Source organism: Galeopterus variegatus, unplaced genomic scaffold (genome assembly GCF_000696425.1).
Source record: "Galeopterus variegatus unplaced genomic scaffold, G_variegatus-3.0.2 Scaffold178, whole genome shotgun sequence".
NCBI classification, from domain to species: domain Eukaryota; kingdom Metazoa; phylum Chordata; class Mammalia; order Dermoptera; family Cynocephalidae; genus Galeopterus; species Galeopterus variegatus.
Genome location: NW_007726289.1, coordinates 218,276 through 240,594, shown reverse-complemented (window position 1 = coordinate 240,594; position 22,319 = coordinate 218,276). Strand labels below are relative to the sequence as shown.

Genomic DNA, 22,319 nt, shown 5'->3' with positions numbered 1-22,319 from the left:
AACCCGGAGTGCGCCGCTTGGGAGCGTGGCGGCGCTCCCACCGAGGGTTCGGATCCCACATACAGACTGGTTCCCGCTCACTGGCTGAGCGAGGGGCGGGCGCAGCACCGAGGGTTGCGATCCTGTTGCCGGTCCCGGTCCGGTACGGGCACGACACTGAGGGTTGCGGTCCGTTGCCGGACATGAAAAAAAGACAAAAAGGAAAAAAAAAAAAAAAAAGAAAAAGTCTGATTTCATGTTTCAATTCTAATAAGCACGTTATACTCATCCTTACAACTCATTTAGAAATCTACAATAGGTGAAGCACAGAGCCTTGTCATAAGCTTTTTCACCTGGATAACGTTAAGGCATCAGGTTCTTAGCAACTCTCTCTTCTCTTTGCTTTTTTCTCTCAGATTTTCTCTCTAGAAATACATTCTTCGGTAACAGTCAGGAGATGGATGAGATAACAACTCAAATGAAGGTAGTTATCACTTTGCTGTTCCACTGTACAATACATATTAATTCAGAATGTCCCAACAGGGGCAAAGTAACCCATTTCTAACTCATCACTTCATCCTTATCAGAAAAATGTATGAACACAGGGAAAGACACGAGGCTCTACATTGGTTTTCTGATTCCTTTATTAAAAGAAGTTTCATTGACATCAATATTTTGAATTTTTTTCTTTGTTGGGACCATGGAGAATTTTCCCAAGGCAAGGCATCATGGTAAGATTTGGAGTGAAAGCCATGCCTTATTTTTGTTTTTTTGTATAAGGTGGAGAAAGTCATTTGTGCAGAGGTGGGAAAGAAGAACCAGCATGACACTTTGATCACAGGGATGTTCTTAGGCAAGTCAATTCTAAGAAAGAACACACATGAAGGTTAAAGATTCTGGAAATTGAGTTCCTTAAAAATCTTCATGCCCCCATATTCCTTGGAAATCTTTATGCACCCTCAGGTTATGTGTCCCCAGGGTGAAGACTGTTGACTTAGAGAATGTATTTAAACAGCCCAAGGAAGCTACATAATTAATCCAAGACAGATATCTTTCAGCCACGGGTAGGAGATCCACTGGAGGATTTCAAAACTTTAAGAGGTGGAGGCCCAACTATATAGGAGGATCCTGGACCCACGAATGACTGAATACAGCAAAGTTCTCTTGTCAGCCTATGTAGGTATAGGTAAGAAATAAAACTTTTGCTGGGTTAAGCCATTAAGCTTTTGGGATTGTTTGCTACAGCATTTATCCTCCCCTGATTAGAGTAGCTGATGGTACTGGATATATTTTCACCATTGCAGGCGTGACATGGCTTTGTAGCCAAGAACTGCAGTGTCCAGGTAGGGAAATAAATGGGATTCACAGCTAGTTCTCAGGAGATAAGGCAGTGCCAGGGAGGGCCAAGATGGGGCCAAATCAAAGAGAACAGACTGTAAGTTACAGCAACTACAGACTTCACAGGAGATGCCAGCAGAATTCCCAGGAATGGGGGCAGACAGCTACTCTCAGCTGATGCTGGATAACACACATCCATATCAGTTACAGCCTTCTCCCCTCCATACCATAAGTACACAGCCAAGTTCTCACATATCCAAAAGTCATTCTGGGGGGAGAAAGGAAACTCTAGAAGACCGAATGTTTATCTAAAGAGATTATCTAATTCACCCTTGATAGGGAATGGAATTGTCAACAGAAAAAACAGCCTGAAAGAAGATTGTTGGAATTGGAAGAGCCCAAGATATCATTAATTGGGAAAAGCCAAGATTTTCCATTCCCCAGAGTCTATAAAGATGCTCGGTTAGCCACTGAAAATAATTAATCTTGGGGGGTGGGGGTAGAAGGGAGCTTTCATGACTCTCCTGTTTTTCTTTTAATGTAGCCACGAAATGTAGCTCACATTAAAAATAGATGTGGAAAAATGTTTGTAAAATGTTCATATACTTCCATTCCCCAGAGTCTATAAAGATGCTCGGTTAGCCACTGAAAATAATTAATCTTGGGGGTGGGGGTAGAAGGGAGCTTTCATGACTCTCCTGTTTTTCTTTTAACGTAGCCACGAAATGTAGCTCACATTAAAAATAGATGTGGAAAAATGTTTGTAAAAGTGCATGTATATGAATAAAGCAGAATATTTCAGTGCTTTGTACTTCTGAAATTTCAGTAACGGGAAGGAGTGCATGATCTGTCCATGGGGACAGATTCTCTGGAGATGCGTTTCAATTCTAAATATCAAGGTACAGAGCAATGAGAAGATGCTTCAGTTTCTTTCTGCAAAACTACTTTCCTACTGACATTGTCAAATTGTTATGTGTGACGATATACTCTGACTGGAAGGCTAATTGATTAGCAGTTTTTACCAAGTTTACTGAAAAGAACAGAGCTTTAATTTCACTTGACAGATTATTAAATTGGGTTTTTATACTATTTGGTTAGTTCAAGCCAATTATTCTTTTGAGTCATAAATATACAACTGCCACATAATATATCTTTTAAGCAATAAAGTCCCAAGACTTAAAAAAAAATTGGAACTAGATTGTCCCAGTGAATAAACTACACAGCAGTAGCTGCCAAGGGCAGTTTTTGGAAGCCATATTAACTGTTTCAGGCCACTAGGATTCCATTCCTAGGGCCTGCTCTTTGAATTGTATTTCTAATGATGATGGTTTGTCACTTAGAAATTCATTCATACTTTCTCCCAGAGCTCCCCCTTGTGACTTGTGACCAGTGTTGAGGCAGTGGTTGTAATAATGAAAATGCATACTCTCGGGGAGGCCTTGAGATTCCCCCAGTTTCTATCAGGGGACCTTACTTAATTTTCATAATCATCTGCTATTTTCTACTTATGCGTTTCTTTACTGGATTATTGTCAGTTTTCCCTCATTAGAAAATAAGTGTTATGAAAACAGAGACCTCATTGTCTTGCTTACCCCAGTAACCTGTTTTAGAATAGCACTTGGTCCTTAATGGGAACCCAATAAACATTTATGTAATGAGTATACTTGTGAATGTTGATTATGGAGCTATTTTTCTTTATAAGAAGTTAGTGAAGGAAGATCAAATCTGTGATTTTTTTAACTACAGATAGTATCTTATTCTTAGTCATTATTTATCAGCTGCACTAACTACGCAACTATCAATGCAAAAGATGATTCCCAGAAATTATTAAATAGAATACCTAAAATAAACTCATTTGTATAGCAAAGGTATGTAGATTACTATTAAAGAGTAATTTATTTAGTACTTCTCAACATATCTTCTAGTCTGGTTCAAATGAGACTATAATTCAGATTTTCAATTTTTCACCCATTAAATTCAAGTTATATTTCATATCTTCTGGTTATTTAGAGTGTTGTATATTATTTTATGTCTTTGGTTTTTAATAAAGCCCATGAGTTTTAACAATATTAAAATCTCAATATATTCTTTTAAGCTTATCTATAAAATATTTTAAAATATCAAACTTAGTCATCATTTAGTAATTGAAAGTTTTAGGCTACCTTTTAATTATGTGCTTACTTATGAAAGTATGCTACTAACCAATATCTTTACTGTTTAAAGAAAGGTAATTTTTCTTCTCCTTTAGCTTGAGAAGTCAGACCTAATAAAAATGAATGTCACCCTAAATATTAATTTAGAGCCCAGAATCTGTGAGTTTTAAACTTAGAAATTAGTATTTTCCAAACCCTACCATTAGAAATGATTGAATTAGAAACACACAAGCAAGAAACCTTTTCAGAAGCCTTTTCCTTTTCCTCCCCTATACACCTATAGGATTTAAAATTTTGTTTTGCTTCCTCTTTTCTCTCTTTTAATAGAATGAATGTGAATGAGTATGAATAGGTACCAGATAAGTTCTGAAATTCCCCCCCAATTTTAGTAAAAACATATTCATGCATAAATTATTATTAATGTTGGTTTGAGAGTTTTCAATAGGGAGGTTCGTTTACAGTTCTTGTCTTTCTGAATAATAACCATCACATAAGTTCCCCCATTTTAAGAATGGATCACAGTTTGGGGAAATGAATAAATCAAAATCCAACTGATTTGGTTATAGATCAAAACCAGTAATCACTGTAAGAATAATTAAAATAGTGACACAATTCAAACTGTAATGGCATCTGGTCTGTAAAGAGAAGGAAAGAGCCTCCGTTATAGTCTTTACTCGTCCTCATGGCTGCGGTGTTCTCTGACTTCATCCTTATTGGTCATTCTTCTCAAGATCAGAAATAAGAATATTTTCTTCTAAATGTACTGCACTAAAGTTGGTCGTAGAATAGTAAGGATTCCCCAACCTTGCCAGTCTCCTGAAGAAGCTACTGTTCTGCTTGTACACATAGAAGGAAAGTGTGAAAGTGGCCAGAATTACTATCAGTGTCAGTGCCACTGCAAGAGGAACGATGCTGTGACTTGGTCCTGAAAGACAAAAAAAAAGAACACTTCAATGACCATGACGTCATTATGGATACTGTCACATAGTTGCTTTCTATTTTATTATTTCTAAGAAAAATCAATATGTTTTCTATTGTTCCAAGCCTACCTTTCACTGGATGCTCCTTTACAGTGTGAATATCTAAAATCAAATACAAAGAAAATTGAAATGAAGTTTTTCTTTTAATTCAGCAAAGTTATATCATTATTTATAGCAGTGATCAGCAAATGATGGCCTGTTGATCAAATCTGGTCGCCTTTTTTTATAGATAGTTTTATTGGAACTCAACCATACTCATTTGTTTATGTATTGTCGACAGCTGCTTTCGTGCTACAATGGCAGCGTGACAGAGACCATATGGCCCCCAAATCCTAAAATATTTACTATCTGGCCCTTTACTGATTCACAGTAATCATCATTATTAGTGTCATGAACACAAACACACTAACACACTGCCATTTTTTAAAAAAATTATACTTTTTTTTATTGAATCAAAATCTATTATACATATTTTGGGGGTTGAACATTGAGATATGTTGATTAAATCAATATTACTAGCATATATATTGTTACAAACCGTAATTATTCTTTATGCCCCTTGTCCAACCTCTTCCCTTCCCCCATTGCATCCCCCTGCCCCCTCTAATTGCCCTAGATTTCTTCTCTCCTTCTGAAAGAATAATGGTTACTCTGTTAACTTGTTGCCTAGATGATCTGTCCAATGCTGAGAGATGTGATCAGGTCCCCCAATATTATCATAGAGCAGATGCTTCTTCTGTCACTCTGAAATGAATTTTGTGGAAAGAGGCATCCTCTTCTTTTCTTTGTCTCTGCTGGTGACTCTTCTTGTGTGAATGCACTCCAGTGGTTGGCAGACCATCTGCTTGGTGACAGTGGCATCTAGCCACTTTTGCAGCAGCCGTGGTTATTGTGGTGACTGTGGTGGGCCACTCACGTGGAGGTGCTGTTTTTGGCATGCTCCTTGGCACTGGCAGTATGCCTGGTTGTGGGGTGTGTTTGGTCCCCTTCTCCATGCCTCTGGTCCCTGGGCAGTCCACAAGGCGCTGGCGCCATGTGCCTGGTTGTGGGAGAGGGGTCCATTCCCCTTCTCCATGACCCGGGTCCCTGGGTGGGACCCAAGGTACTGGCTCAGTGTGCCTGGTTGTGGGAGAGGGATCCAGTCCCCTTCTCCATGATCCGGGTCCCTAGGCAGGCCCCAAGGTACTGTCACAGTGTGCCTGGTTGTGGGAGGAGGATCAGGTCCCCTTCTCCATTCCTTGGGTACCCAGGTGAGCCCCAAGGTGCTGGCGTTTTGTGCCTGGTGTGGGAGGAGGGTCCAGTCCCCTTCTGCATGCCTCTGGGTCGGATGGGCCCCGAGGTGCTGGCATGGTGTCCTTGGTTGTGGGACAGAGGTCCAGTCCCCTTCTCCTAGCCTTGGGTCCCTGGGTGGGCCCCGAGGTACTGGCATTTTGTACCTGGTTGTGGGAGGGTGGTCTGTTCCCCTTCTCCATGCCCCGGGACCGTGGGCAGGCCCCAAAGTGCTGGCTTGGTGTGTCTGGTTGTGGGAGAGAGGTCCAGTCTCCTTCTCCACGCCTCAGGTCCCTGGGCAGGCCCTGAAGCACTGGTGCAGTGTGCCCGGTTGTGGGAGAGAGGTCCAGTCCCAGACTCCATACCTCGGGTCCCTGGGTGGGCCACAAGGTGCTGGCTCAGTGTGCCTGGTGGTGGGAGGGAGGCCTGTTCCACTTCTCCTTGCCTTGGGTCCCTGGGCAGGCCTTGAGGTGCTGTACATTGCCATTTTTTTTTAAGCTAAAGAATGTCAATTCAGTCTCAGCACTGTGCTGCAATAAAAATATGAGTGAAATACAGTTCCCGCATGAAAGGAACTCACAGTTTTGTTGTGATCTGATGTGGAGTTTGTCCAGCGATGATAACATGACTGCCTTTATGCAAAGATTTTAAAATCAGTGTGTTCTCAGCTTTGCAGTCTCAAGAGTCTTGGGAAAGGAATTATAGCTCCTCCATTCAAAAAGCTAGAGCGTTCCTGTTTTAGGACTTTCTACTGCAATATAGCTCTTTCAAGTAGACTCTATCTCGGGGGCCGGCCCGGTGGCGCATTGCTACAGTGCGCCGCTTGGGAGCGCGGCGGCACTCCCACTGAGGGTTCGGATCCCACATACAGACCGGTTCCCGCTCACTGGCTGAGTGAGGGGCGGGCGCAGCACCGAGGGTTGCAATCCCGTTGCCGGTCCCGGTCCGGTACGGGCGCGACACTGAGGGTTGTGGTCCGTTGCCGGACAAGAAAAAAGACAAAAAAAAAAGGAAAAAAAAAAATTTGAACTCTGTTATTTTTGATCTAGGTAAAGATCCAGAGAAAGATGTAGAGAATGACCCAGAGGAAAATGAGTGAATGGATTTGCGAATGGAGGAAGTGCCTTGGTGCTCTACTTACACTCATTCACTCTGGTACACTTAAATGAAATATCAATCTTGTTACCAATCGCAAAACAACATTAAAAAAAACAACTTGTTTTCGTAATTTAAAAATAATGTCATATAACTTTGCATTAAACTATTAAAAACATGCATTATTTGTGTGTGGATAAAAATATTTTAAAAAGAAAGACTGTTAGAAGAGTATTCTCAAGATAGAGGCAGTCGGGGGTAGCGAAGGAACACTTAGAAAATTTGGAGGGCAGTCCTTGATGTAGCCTCAGTGTGGACATGCACTTTGCTCATGTGCAAAATGGAAATGTTTTAACTGTTTCAGAACCATGGAAAGTTGTTGGGAATGATGCAAGACGTGTCATGTATTATAGGAAACTTCAGAGTCCTGTTTCCAATTTGTTCTTGATAGTTAAATGCTAGTGATAACTTGGCATACTATTTATTAGGCTTGGGCATGTTTTCTACACAGACTTTATACTCACTCTATTGGGGTTTTCAACATTGGTGCCCACACCTACAGTTTTTCTCTTTCCTTCCCAGTGTCTAATCAGTTCCAAGGTCTGATAATTCCCTCTTCCTGTTTCTCTCCTTCTCTTTTGTTCCTAGTTCTATTACTCAAATTACAGATGCTGCTCTTTATACCCAGATGAGTGCCACCCCACTGTAGGTGTCCACAGAGCACACCAGGGTCCCTGTTTCCTTCACCATGAATTCCAGTGCTTTAGCCTGACGCTTTTTGTGAATGGATCCTACATTACTGTCCATTTATTCCCATCACCCCCTAACACGAGTCCTTTGCTCCAGGATAAGCTCATTCTCAATTGCTGCTTTTCATGCAAAATGCCTTTCCGCTTCTGTTCCACCTCCTAAAATTCTCTTCATACTTTGAGGTCGCAAAGCCTCATCTCTCTGAAGCCTTCTCTAGTAGCACAGGCTTCCCCCTCCTTCTTATAATACTGGCTTCTAGAGACTGTTGTGATTATTAAACACATTTCCACTGTCAATGATCCTCCTGAATATTCTACCTTAGAAATCTCTGCTATTGTTTGCACCTGACTAGAATTTTCTGGCTTAGAGTTCTAAAAATTTTTTATCAGTAAAAACTAAATATGTTACTCAGGATGAAGTTAAAATATGACTTTTATGACATGTTATACTTACAAGAGAGAATACTTGTCTACAACAAACATATCTAGGCCTATATTATATTTCCAGAGCCAGAGATAAATCTCAAAAATTATGAGTAGCAGTTACCAGAATGAAAGTTGCTGGTTTACATTCTTAGTTCTCTTTGCTTAAGGTAAATTCCTTTTTCCCATTAGGTTAACAGCCAGAGTGACACAAGAATGTCATAAAGTCTTTGAGTTGATCTGTGAGTTTTTTCTTCATATTGGAGAAAGAAGGAGCTAAAATGTTTGCTGTTTTGTTTGACAGATGATAATGTCAGAATCTATCTGAATATTCTCTAAATACTTGGGTTTTAAAACATTTGAGTGCTAAAGAGGTGGGTCAACATTAGTCAGGGTACAATCATAATGAAGAATTACTCTCTGACTTTACCCACCTGTCTCCATTTTACATACAAATCCCTTTTTTTCTTGACATGGGGACAGCTGCCACACTCCTTCAGGGATCCTCAGGGCAACACACTGGTGGGGCTTGAGGTGGCCCATGTCTGGCTCCCGAATGCCCCAGTTTGACTGGTCTGCAGGAGTTCCATCAAACCACCTTATGGTTTCACCTGCGGAAAAATTGCTGATTTATTGTGAATTATGCACATGGTTAGCAAACATACCAAGATTTGAATGAACCATAAAAAGCAGCCCCTACATGTAATGAGACTGTCTCCTTATCTGATGCATTCAACTCAGTAAGTACAGTCATGAACTCAACATCAAAAGGTAGGTATTAATAAGTTGCCTTGGGGACAACTCTATTTTAGATATATTTTTCTAATTTGGTTCATTTACGATATCATTTTTCTTAATGTAACTGTGAATTTTGAAATATTCCATATCATTTATAATCAATTTAAAGAAATCATTTTCTTTAGAAAAGAAAAATCTTCTGCAGTCCTAACATCTATATCATTACAAAACAACACACTTTCTAAAAGAATTTTACACTGTACCAATGGGGAAGGGGCTGTGCAAGAGTCCATTCCGTGTGTAGGTGAAGGGGGGTGCACTGTCTGAAAATAATTTAAAACTAACAATAACACTAACTAAAAGTTGGTCTGCTTTTATTATTACTATCTGCTAGAAATTCTAAACAATGACAGTGATTAAACTACTCCTCACAAGGGTAGGCTCACCGCCCACTTTGGTATACCACTGTAACAAGTTCTCCATACCAATTAAAATAATTTTCTTTACAAGTACCTTGCAATAACCATCAAGTGTATAAAGCAAAGAATACCATGTTTCCATTTTATTACAAACTCTGGTTTTTATGAACAGCAAATAAGAATTCTAAGAGCACAATTTATCACTGAAACATTTCCATAATTCTATTGTGCTTTTATAACATTTAGGAACCTGGGGCATTTCTAGGTAAATATGGTTTTGGTAGCTACATGAGCAGGTCTGTGGACACAAATCCAGCCAAGCATCTTCACAATAAGTATAAAGATACACTTGTTCTTTGTTTTATTTTTGGTATTCTGGGTTTATTTCAAAGGACAAGAGGGTATAGAAAAGGGTAGCAGTGCTGTTTTTGGAAGAAATGGCTTTAGGATTCATGCTATTTTTTCACAGCAAATGTATCCAAGGAGAGTTTTCTGGCTCACAGATGCCAATATCATCAGCCTTAACAACTGTGTATTTATTTATGCCCAATCCTCTTCTCAACCCAAATCACTTACTGTTGCTATCAAATTGAGCATTCAACCAAACCATCTGGACAGAAGAACCAAAGGCAGAAAGCTCTTCTAGGAGAAATGAATTTTCAGCCTCATCCTTGATTGTTAAAAGATTAGATCCTATAAAAAAGATAAGAAGCAAATGAACTAGTATTTGTGTTTACACATAAATATAATTTTAAAAATGTCTCATACCACTGTTTGTAAAGCTCAGGATTTGCAAAGTAAAAATGTCCATTGTAAATAAGTGATTTTTGATTAAAAATTTTAGAGTAACACCACACTTATTAAAAAATACAAGCTTGCACTTAAAAAGTTAAAGCATAGAATATTAATTTTAGGAAACATTAAAATTCGTAATGCAAATGCATTCAAAAGGAGCACTTTCTTGAGAAAGTGCAGTATGCTATCACAAGTAAGACATCACCTTGGGTTTTCAAATTCTGCACTGGACATTGAGTTTCATATATTACCTGTCCCCCAAATAAGCAAATTCAGTAGTATTTTTTAAAATAGTTTTTGTTGCTCCTAAAGTTACTAAATAATCAGATAAATGAAGAAAACCATATTGTTTACCGAAATGTCAAGAAGGAACACATAAAAGCATTTTACCATCACAAAAGAATTACCTTCCTTTTTGCAAAATTCATGAGCAGCCTCAAAACTTGTACTGTCTAGGACTGTAGAAAAACTGTAGCAATTATTTTTAAATTTTATCCAGGGAATGGATGTCTCTGAGCACAGCTCTGAGTGTTCAAATGGTTTTGTTTCTATAAAGAAAAACCGGTTATGATTTCAGAGTGGTTACTGGGTATATTTACTGAGATAAATATTACATTACATTCTATGAGAGACCAAAATAAATATATGGGGCAAGATTTTCACAGTGATACCCTGAAAGATTTGGTTTAATGTAAATGATTGCAAAACGAGGACCAGTTTACAGCATTTCTGGCAGAAATAATCTTTACCTAAACATAACAGGTATAATAATGTATAGCTTCACAGGCTTAGTTTGTGTGCTGCCTGGGTGAGGATGACTGTCTTTCATGTTTACGATTAGTATCCTAAAGGCTGGAACAACGGGCGGATGTGATTCATAGAAATAGCGACAGCTGAACGACACTAACAAAAGGGATTCCCAAGTGTACAAAATGTGTTCCATGCAGTGCTGAGTATCACAAATTTTAAAAGTTATTACCCGCTAATAAACCTAGGAGAGAAAATAATACATCCAGGTAGGTATCGTAACATACCATAATGTAAAATGAATAAGGGAAATTCGAGGGGGACTTTACTTCAGAGAGCAAGCATGAGAGTGGGACACATCCATGCTGAGATCCTGGCTCTGCCCCTTACCAGCTGTGTGGCCATGGGCACGTTACCCTGTAGTTTGGTTGCTTTATCTATAAAAGGGAGCTAACAACAATATCTTTCCTATAAGTTGATAAGTTTACATGAGTTACTGCCCAACACTCCCTATACCCTCAATAAAAGCATTGTTGTCAAAAAGGGAAGGACAGATTTTATGGTGTTCTAGAAGCAGAATTGTTTTCCAATATATAAATATATATATAGGGCTATCATGTACACTTAGTTCTGAATTGTTTTGATCTAAGGTTACGTAATGTGTATGCTGCTTGAATATAGTACCCAGAATGTAAGCAAATACATGTGCTTTTACTAAATGAGAGATTTAAAAGGAGATCAGCTAGTGTCAGGGAACTCTCTTTATGCACAGCACAGCAATAAAGGGAGAGTGGCCCTGGTGTAATGGGATAAACATCACATCAGAGAGTGAAGAAACTCAGCTTCTACTCCTGGTACTGTTGACAGACAGCTGTGAGTTCCTCAGGAAACTATTTAATGATCTGACTTTAAGTTTTACCATTATTAAAGGGCTTGGGCCAAGTGAACATTAAGTATAAATGAGGTATTAGGCAAAGTGCAGAAAAGACATACAATCCAAACAGTGTCAGCTATCATCATCATCATCATCATAGCTCTAGAATCCTTAGTCTTTGATTTAAATATAAATCCTCAGTCAAGGTCCTCTGCACACACTCTTTTTTTGTTTGTTTGTTTTTTTGTCCTTTTTGAGACCGGCCGCACCGCGCTCAGCCAGTGAGTGCACCGGCCATCCGTATATAGGATCCGAACCCGCGGCGGGAGCGCTGGCCCCAGCGCCGCACTCTCCCGAGTGCGCCACGGGCTCGGCCCCTCTGCACACACTCTTAACACACGTTTCTAGTCTGATTTCCCACCTTCCCCTAACCCCTAAACTGTGAGGCAGGTGACTCTCAGCACCAGCCTTGCCTTACACATGCCCAGTCCTGTCTTCTTTCTGTGGCTTTGTCCAAGCTTTTCTCCTCAGAATGCCTCTCCATGTCCTATCATTGCCCATTTACATCCTACTAGTCTGTTAAGGCTCCTCTTCACTGTCATGTCCTTCAAAAATTCTTTCTACTTTTCTCCAAATGGATGATGCATCCATTTTCTCGCCGACCCCTACCACGTTTGCTACCTCTCTGACATCATTTGGTGGCCCTGCTTGGTAAAATTATTTGTCTTTACATCACCCACCAGACCAGAGGCTCCTTGAGGCCAGAGGCTTCCTAATGCTCGTCCTCATATCCCCTGCTTAGCATAGTGCCTGGATACAGTAGGTGCACGGGATGTATTTCTTGAGTGGAGTAGAAATGAACCTACCAGTGGGCACATGACAAATGGCGCCTTGCAGAAATGACTCACAGTCGGTGCTATGCCAGCGTCCACTGGTGTCGGCAAAAACACAGTCACCGAGGAAGGATGACTCCTCATCTTTCCAAAAAGTGAAAGAGGATTTGGTGCCATCTGACCAGTCAAAATTAAGACCATTCTATGGAGGGAAAATGAGTCAGCATTTCCTTGCCAAGACTTCTAGTGGCGTCACCCAATGCTCCCTGAGCATCCCACACCTCCCACTTGATTTATATTCCACACATTTTTTCAGAGTTAGGACAGCTTGTGAGTACAGCCTGACACAAAGCAATATCTGCCACAAACCATATCTTTATTGGTTTTTAGGAATTCTTGGCTCCCCGCCACCATAATCTCCTGGTAAGTAGAACTAGGGGTTGGGACAGAATAGAATTTACTTTTCATTACTTTGAGTATGTAATACTTTTATTTAAGGATAAAACTAAAAGCCTGGCTGGTTAGCTTAGTTGGTTAGAACATGGTGCTAATAACAAAAAGACCCAGGGTTTGATCAGTGTATTAGCCAGCAAAAAAAAAAAAAAAAGAACAGAAAAAAAAGAAAAGAAAAAATCTAAAAGATAAATCTTATTCTTCAAACCACATCCTTGCAAAGAAAAAAATGTGTTAAATTTCAAGGAGTACTGAATTAATTAATAATCAAATTTCTAGGCAGGAACAATGATTCATTTCTGGGGAGGCGATTCCTTAAATCCAATAAATTACCCAAATGCAGTGCTTGAGTTTAAGATGTGTTCCAGTACACACATGAGACAGGATCTAGGAGTAGGGGTACTTGGAAATTTTCAGAGAACCTTTGACGGGCATTGATTAATTAGGCAAGTGGACATTTACCCTAAAAAGGTGTACACCCTTATTTTGTAGTCATAGGCTGCTCATAAGGTTGGTCAGTAGTCATAGTATAAACCAGTTATTTATATGTTACACTTACTATTATTTCTGAGAAAAGTTTTTCTGTTCTAATTTCAGCGGCTATATCACTAAGGAGGTAGATGTGAAACTTAATTACGCAAGAATATTCCAAGGGATTTAGGACACCTACATCTGTGGTGAACAGTCCAATCCAGTGAGCGTGTCCAAGCCGGCTGAGGATAACAGTGAGGAAGGACTGCTGATACTGGTCTGTAATGCTGACCAGTTCTGCTCCATGCTTCAGGCAGATTTTTATTGCTGTATACCAATTCATGTTGGCATTAATTATTTTGTAAGTTCTGTTTCCATATTCTAAGATATTGGGGATTGGATACATATCAGATGTATTTACATCGTGTCCAGAAGTATCTAGAACAAGAACAACAAAAATCATTTGTAGCATGGGATGAGAAAGGAGGAGGCAAAGCTTAGCATGGATCCCTGTCACCATGGTCCATATTGATCAGTTTTTCTTCCGAATTGACTATTTCAAAATGAGGACACTACTTGAAAGTGTAGGTAATGCCAAAGAATTAGAACACTTAGGAAATTTAATGAATGGGTTTTTTTAAAACATAAACAGATTGAGCCTTTTGTAGAAGATTTCTCATGTTTGATCATCCCTTGTCAAACTGAGGTCTTTTTGGTGGAACTGATGGTGATCTCTTTAGGTAGGTTTCATTTCACTAGCTACAAGGGGCCTAACACACTGTGCTGGCAGAACTTAACACTTATTAATAGAACATTGACACATATTATGAAGTCATATACTGCATTGCAAACCTAATTTTACAAGTGCATATTCTCAGACAAAACACTTGATTATACATTTGATATATGTATGATAGTCATTATCATGTTTAATGTTTACCTGTTTAAATTCTAAAATGAATTTTTTTTTCCTTTTTGTCTTTTTTTGTGTCCGGCAACGGATCGCAACCCTCAGTGTCGCGCCCGTACCGGGCCGGGACCAGCAACGGGATCGCAACCCTCAGTGTTGCTCCCACACCTCGCTCAGCCAGTGAGCGGGAACTGGTCTGTATGTGGGATCCGAACCCTTGGCGGGAGCGCCACCGCGCTCCCAAGCGGCGCACTATAGCAGTGCGCCACCGGGCCGGCCCCTAAAATGAATTTTTTAAAAATTAAGTTAATGCTTAGAAATACATACAGTTCTTATAAACAATTACTATTAATATGTCACCTGTCAGCAACAAGATTTACAAATTAAAAGGCAAGGTTTTCCCACACATGATCATTAGTGCTTGCATGTTCATGAGCAGCTATGATCATGTGAAAACTAAGTGCATGTTTTATAGACAGATATTTCCTCTTTAAAATGTGCATTTACCTTTTTGGTCTATATTATGTTATGTACTAGAATAGGCTAAATTTAGAAAACCTAAAACATACAAAAAGGTAAGAGTTTCTGCACTATCTGATCCAAAGTGACTTGAATTCCTCTCTGTGTACTGGCTTTATTACATTTAGGGTAGGAAAGGAGCATGGTGACGGGGGACAGGTCAGAAGACCTGGGACTTAATCCCATTCCTGGCCCTACTGGCTAAGAGATCTTGGGCAAATTAACCTTTCTAAGACCTCAAATTTCTGGTCTATAGGAGATTAACAGGATCTCCCTTGGAGGGTGTGGCTAGAATTCAATGAGATATCCACAAAGGGCACATACTGTCCTACTTGGGACATAGCAAGCACTCAATAAATGTTGCTTTTTGCTCCCCTCTCCTCCTCTGGTCACAGTCCCCCCAATAAAAATGGCAAAGTGGGAAAATGACTTTTATCTACAACTGTTACTCAATATAGCAGTAGTACATATTATAAAACCAAAGTGAAGTGAATCTATTTGCCAGCTAAATTGTGATGGATTGCACTTTTATCATCCACCGATTCTTTGCTAGACGTCTGTTTACTAGTCTATGGTTATTTATACAAAATCAATATAATACCAAAGTAGCTATTTAAAAATAACAATTAGCAAAATCAAAGTAACTAAAATTTTTTGTATATGTAACCCAAATACCAATTTGACTGTTTTTCCCCCACTGAGTTATAGATCCATATTTTTACATATATGAATTTCTTCCTGTGTAATTAATTCCATCAAGTTTTGAAACATAAGTGATTTTGAGCAACACAATTTTGCCACCTCCTTCCCCCAAAAAGAAGATCTATTGGAAACCAAATTCAAACTGGGAGTCTTGACTTTGTCTTTGTCTCTCTTTTTATTCAGATTTCTGTATTTTTTTTTTCCTTTTTGTCTTTTTTCGTGACCGGCAACGGATCGCAACCCTCAGTGTCGTGCCCGTACCAGACCAGAACCGGCAACGGGATCGCAACCCTCGGTGTTGCTCCCGCACCTTGCTCAGCCAGTGAGTGGCTGGTCTGTATGTGGGATCCGAACCCTCGGCGGGAGCACAGCCGCGCTCCCAAGCGGCGCACTGTAGCAGTGCGCCACCGGGCCGGCCCTCAGATTTCTGTATTTTTTTAGGCAGATAAGAGACTTTAAGCTCAAGGCCAATGTAAGCACGTATTTATCTGACAAATAAAGAAGAGGAGCAGAACTTGGGTATTCATGGTAGGCTACAAGAATCTGTGCAGTTGAATAAAACTTTTCAGAAATAATAATAATAATAATAATAATGAAAACCTCTATCATTTGTTCAACATGTGGTGGGAACTATGCTTAACATTATTTATACACAAAGCATGTGAGATAGTTATTACTTCATTTTACAGATGCAGATTCAAGGTTCATAGATGATAAGTAACTTGACTGAAGTTTATTTATGGAAGTAGGGTGGGAACGCATGTGGGGTGGGCACTCCAGTACCTATGCTCTCAATCACCACTATTCTATACTGTCTGCAAAAGAACATCTGCATTGTTTATCCTAAAAATAAAAAAGAGAGAAAGTGATCAGAGGGTAAATTTCAGGAAGAGACCAACATTAAGGAAATAGAATAGAATCATTGTATTTAACTGAAAGATCTTGAGTGTGTAACTTATTTTTCTACCTCTCAAGTTCTTCATCTCTAAAATGGGGAAACTTTTACTGAATTCAAAGAATTGTCTTGAGGATTTTGTGGCACAGTTTGTAAACCCAAGGGACAGTGCCAGGTATATCATAAGTGTGCAAGTACATGGTATATTGATATAATTTTTTCCCTACAAGGCTCTAATCTTCTCATGTTACTCTTGTTAGTACAGATCTAGTATCTCCTTTCAGTTCTTGACCTCTATTATGCTTACATGATAACTGAGAAACAGAAACGGAATTTCCCTGGAATGGTTTTTCTGGGTGGGTTCATTCTTAGTATTACTAAAGAATTCACATGTATGCAACACTAAGGAGTAAAATTCATATTGCAAATAAGCATATGTGAGTATATACTAGGCTGCTCAGAGTTCCACACTACTCCAGACATTAACAATGGCCTTCTAGGGTGGTGCAGTACAGGGATACCCAGCACTCAGTAAAAGCATGAAGTGGTGTTATTTTCATTTTTATTTCTCAGGGTCACTTATGGTGCATTCCTACTGCTCATTGACCCCAATGGCTATCTGTAATAGTATGACTTTGGTATTCTGCACCAGAAACCACTGTGGGTTCTTCCTTCAGATCTAGGAACACACTGCATAATATAGTTAGCCACAGAGAAGATTTTTAGGGTTCCAAGAAAGGAGTAAGAATGAGTTGGTTTATTTCCCTGATTCTTTTCCAGCATGTTCTCAGTGGCTTTCTTTTTTAATTGCCTAAACAGACACATAATCCCAGAACAAAGCACTAAAGCCATTCAATATGACCAAAATGGATGCATAAACTTGATCATCACTCAAGTGACCTCTGCAGTCCTTAGAACCCCACTAAAGGGCATAATCCTACAGTAGTAGAAATTAAATGACTGAATATATGTACAGCCAAAGAATAAGTGCCTGACACTGTTAGCTGTGAAACTGTTATCTCTACAGCTGTGTAAAACAAATATGGAAGAGAATGATCGACCATGGAAATGAAAGAAATAAAATAACAAATATTTCTTACCCTGAATTTTTTCACAAACAAACCCATAGCCTTCTTTTCCACAGTCTTCAAAATACCATTTTCCAGTGAAATGAAAATTAGGATTACTTGACAGCAATGCACAAAGAGAAACGTGTTTTTGAACTTCAGTGGTGTTATGACTTGGAATCTTTAAAAGAAAACATGTTATCAAAAATATGATAACCACATTATTATAACATTGAAATTATTATTAAGGAAATAATTTTTAAAATTAAAACACTATTATTCCTTTATTTGAATTTAATAAACCAGCTCATAAATCTTTCATAACCTACAAAATAAACAATTATTGTGATGAATAAAACAATTATATTTATGGAACACATGAAAATTATATAAAATTACATTATTAAAATTAATATCTTAATAACAAACTAATACAAATTTATACCTACAAAATATAGAAAGTGAAAAAGAAAACCTTTAGTAACAAGTCATGAACAGTATCCCTTGCTAAAATGATTTCTAAAAAATAAATCTTAAAACTTACATTTATTACATCAAATGGAGACCAGTTAGAATATGCCACAGGCTTTCCGTTTAGCCATTTTTCATAATTGCCATTTTGTAATCCTATCCACACATTAGTGGTCTGGCCAAAAAGATTCATAGTAATGAAAGCTGAAAAACAGGAATACATTATCTAATCTAATACTGTAGGAACCATTGGGTAATCATTGAATTCTGTTTATAGCTATGATTATATTTAACTGACAGCAAACCTTAATAATGGATCGATTGTAGGAATTTGTTACTTTGTCGTTAAGATAATACAGTTTCTTTCACTTTTGTTTCAGTTTAAATTGACAGAAATTAGCTGGATGTGGTTTCATCATATCATTAACAAAACAATTTCCAGTATTCACTCAATGCTTTTCTAAACAAAAGAGGATTTATCTACTATATTTAAACTAAAATATACCATTGCCTAAATATGAAATAAAAGTGTATAGGTAAATCTAAAGGTATCTAAAAAATCATACCATGCAATTATAATAGACGATACCTGAGATTATTTTAGCTACTTTGAAATACAGATCATAAATACGTCCTTATTCTATCCACTGTTATTGGTGAGACAAAAGACTCTAAAACTCAGCAGTTGATGAGCGATGCAGTATTACTAAGTTCTACAGATGTCATGACATAAAACCTTAGAGGTCAAACTGAAAGCTTATGTCATCAGCAATATAGTATTTTAAATGCTGGATATGTTAGTATTTGGGGGAATAATTTAATAAATACTTGAATAAAAATGGCTATTTTGGTCGGGTTGAACACGGAGTACTCTACCTTGCTCCACTTCACTTTCAATGGCGACCAGCGTCCCTCCTTCTTCAACACAGAAATCTCGAGCATGTGTCCAGTTCTTCCCATTGCTTGGGTTTTTGGGGATATTCACCAAAAGGCACTATCAAAAAATGTCAAAACAAAGTGTTCGTTTCCATATTTTTCTAAATGGATTGAAAATTTCCCAAAGACACTGAGGATCAGCCTGGAAAATTATTTTTTATTGGTTATGGATATTCATGAGATACAAAGCTGATTGTCACCCCTCGTCCCCATGATGTGGGAGCCAGATTCATACTGGCAGCATACCCATTACCACAAATTGCATTTGTACCCTGTGTCCCCGACCCAATTATCCCCAACCGCCCTCCCCCTTCCCCCCCCACTCCACTTTGTAGCCCATACAATGTTCTCTCTGCAAGTCTGGAAAATTCCTTATAATTTCCTTGGACAGAAAGAACTCATTTTCCTTATAACTGCTCCAAAGGTGTGAAAGTGAAACAAAGAGGAGCTGCTTTCAGGGTGAGTCAGCAACTTGCCTACATTTTCGTCAGGCAGGAACAGAAGCAAGGATGTGTTTTGTCATGTGGGATATCAAAACAACTCTTCTGCTCCATGAGAAATAGTATTCTCCTAAAAAGGAGCCAGCCTGATTGCTAAGTTTACAGCGGCAGATTTAATCTAAAAAAGAATTCTGGGGGTGGCAACAAGCAGCTTAGTTCAATTTTATTTACAAACACACTTCCTCACTTTAAGTGACAGAGAAATACTGAGGAATCAAACCACAGCAGGTATTCATGGAACACTTGGAGTCAACCATTTGGTCAGTAAGTCCTTAAGGAAGAACCAGAAAAGAAAAAGTGAGCCCAGTGGGAGGAGAAGCAAGAGCAGGACCATGGAAACCTAGGAAGGAGAAACCAAGGGGAAGGTCAGCCATCATTGCTAAATGGAACACAAAAAGAAAGGCTATGGGACTGGCAATGACAGCTGATTGCTACTCAAGAGACAACTGTGTCTGTATTGTGGCAGAGGTTTCTTTATAAGATGGGATAAGAAATGGAATGATACTTACTAGACAGGACAGTTGTGTTGAAGATAAGCTTTTTACCCCCCCTAAAACTCAATGAAATTTAAACATGTTTATAGGACCAGATGGAGTTAGGTGAGAGGAAAAGAAAGAAGAGAGAGGTTATAATGAATCAGGCAAAGTCAGAGAAGTCAGGAGAGGTTTTATGCAAATAATATTCCATCTAGAATTTGCTGGGTTTCCTCTCTCATGGTCAATTTTCTCATCAATGAACATAGACACCCTAGTCATTGTTAGGTGAGATCCCAAGATCTTGTCACTGAGAAAAACCCAGCTACAGAGTTCTACGTTGCTGTGGAAACCTACACGTGAGAGAGCATCCTTCCCCATCATTCTTTAATTTCTAAATTTGTCAGTTCCCCTCCCCTTCCCTACCATACACTCCTTAAAAGCAGAGAGACTAAGTCTTACTCCTCTTTGAACATCACTCCAGAGGAGGTCTCCAATAAGCATTAATGGAACAAAATAAAAGCCAATAGACCTGAAAATGATTGTCAAATGACATTCTGAGGCATTCTAGATTTAGCCCACTGGTTCTCAAACAGAGCATTTTGCCCCTTGGGATATTTTGACAATGTTTGGAGACATTTTTGGTTGTTGCAACTGGAGTGGGGGGAGAGGGTTGCTATTGGAATCCAGTGGGTGGAGACCAGGAATTCTGCCAAACATTCTACAATGCACAGATGAGGACAGTCCCCCAAACAAAAATTACCCAGCCCAAAATGTCAACAGTGCCAAGGTAGTCCTTTTCAAAACTCAGTGTGATCATATCACTCTTTAGTTTAAACCCTTAGGGGTTTTTCATTGCTCTTAGAATAAAAACTAGACCCTGATCTAGCCTGAAGTTGTTACCAACTAAGAAAGGAAATGCATTTCAATTCTTCTGGTCCCTTTTGCCTTGTTTGCTTCACAAAGAGACTGATTGGCTTTAAAGGAGTTTAATTTTATAACAACTATCCTTTTATCTATTTCTTTTCATTTTGCCTCTTTCCTCTAATTACAAATTCCAAAGAGTGGCACATACTGATTATTAGGAAGTCTTATCATTTAATGTGAATTCACCTCGTGTTCAGATAGTCACACTAATGAACCATTCATAAATACCAATGAACCTCATTGGTTCAGTTTGCTCAATAAATCTCTCCAGAAAAACCCGCCCCCCCACACCACTCCCCATGTTTGCCTCAGCTAAGATTTACTAGCTTGACTATGGAAGTGTGGCCTCCCATTACACGACTTCATTGTTTCTAAAAATATAACATATTTACTAGCACACTATGAAATAGTGTCATTAATAATTAAAGCAAAGCAGCAAGATGAAGTACAGCACACTTAATTTTAAATTGTTTATTTACTTACTGATTTGCAAAATGAGATCGAGTTTAATGCATCTCTGATTATTACTGTGAATTAAGGAGATCCTACTGTATTCCAAATGAGTTTTGAATATAAAATTCTTTTTTGTCTCAAAATCATTTCTGGAGCAACATTTGCAAATGGAATTCATGATCTGCCCTTTAAACTTGGTCCTTTCCCAGTGTTCCTACTGACTGAATGGCACAGTCAGCACGTGTCTATATAAACCTGAAATCTGAGAGGCATCTTCACCCTCCCACCCCATCACCTTTACAGACCTACCATTTGGACTTCCCATTTCTCAGAGAACCACCTGCCCCCTTCCCCACTGCCCCATGGGCTCTGCTACCTCCATCTTAGCCCAAGCTACTAACTTCCTGCGTAGACTGCTGCAATAGCTTCCTAACCACTCTCACCTTTCTCACCTTGCCTTTCTCTAGTATATCTTTGGCACTGCAGCTAGAATGATGCTTTTCAAAATCTGGTCCTGGTCATACCCCTTTAGTTTAAAACATTTCAGGGGTTTTCTATTGATCTTAGGATAAAAAATACCCTTGTCTACTTCTTTCATCTCTCTTTCCACCATTCTAGTTCTCTCTGCTTCCTCTAGGTCCCTAAAAGTCATATTCCCCCTCACCACAGGACCTTAGCACATGCTGTTCCCTTAGTTTCCATGTTCCCGCCTTTCTGACCACCCCAGTCAGGTCCTCCTGTCATACACTTTTACAGAACTATATAACTTTCCTTCATCACCATATGTTACACTTTAAAATGATACTATTTCCCTGATTGATCTAATGTTCATTCTCCCACTAGTCTGTAGGATCCAAAAGAGAAAAGATTGTGTTTTTCCTCACCATTGAATTCCCAATACCCAACATAGTTAAGAGAGTGAATAAAGTGCAAAGAATGTGAATAAATTCCAAAAAAAGAGGAGAGAATATTTTCAAGGAAGAACTATATTTTGTGCATAATATCAAATACAGGTATCAGCTAATTCCAAACTAGACAGTGTGAAGTAGACATCAGCACTCAATCCAGGTCCTGAATAAAATGTGTAAGTAGAAGTACAAGAGTTAATCTAACACACACACACACACACACACACACACACACACAATTT

At 38.9% G+C, this 22,319-nt stretch overlaps 1 protein-coding gene across 1 annotated transcript in view; it reads right to left on the bottom strand.

Annotated features, from left to right (window-relative positions):
* Positions 1 to 3,190: 3,190 nt before the first annotated feature.
* The window catches only part of PLA2R1 (phospholipase A2 receptor 1, 180kDa), a 150,187-nt gene continuing 131,058 nt past the window's right edge, over positions 3,191 to 22,319 (bottom strand). The window contains exons 22-31 of the mRNA XM_008563962.1: positions 18,757 to 18,874; positions 17,954 to 18,084; positions 17,443 to 17,590; positions 13,516 to 13,754; positions 12,426 to 12,594; positions 10,346 to 10,486; positions 9,720 to 9,836; positions 8,421 to 8,597; positions 4,520 to 4,552; positions 3,191 to 4,395 (exon numbers count right to left, since the gene is read on the bottom strand). Coding sequence (XP_008562184.1) covers positions 4,181 to 4,395; positions 4,520 to 4,552; positions 8,421 to 8,597; positions 9,720 to 9,836; positions 10,346 to 10,486; positions 12,426 to 12,594; positions 13,516 to 13,754; positions 17,443 to 17,590; positions 17,954 to 18,084; positions 18,757 to 18,874 — 1,488 coding nt within the window. The 3' untranslated portion in view covers positions 3,191 to 4,180. The remainder of the gene's footprint in view (positions 4,396 to 4,519; positions 4,553 to 8,420; positions 8,598 to 9,719; positions 9,837 to 10,345; positions 10,487 to 12,425; positions 12,595 to 13,515; positions 13,755 to 17,442; positions 17,591 to 17,953; positions 18,085 to 18,756; positions 18,875 to 22,319) is intronic.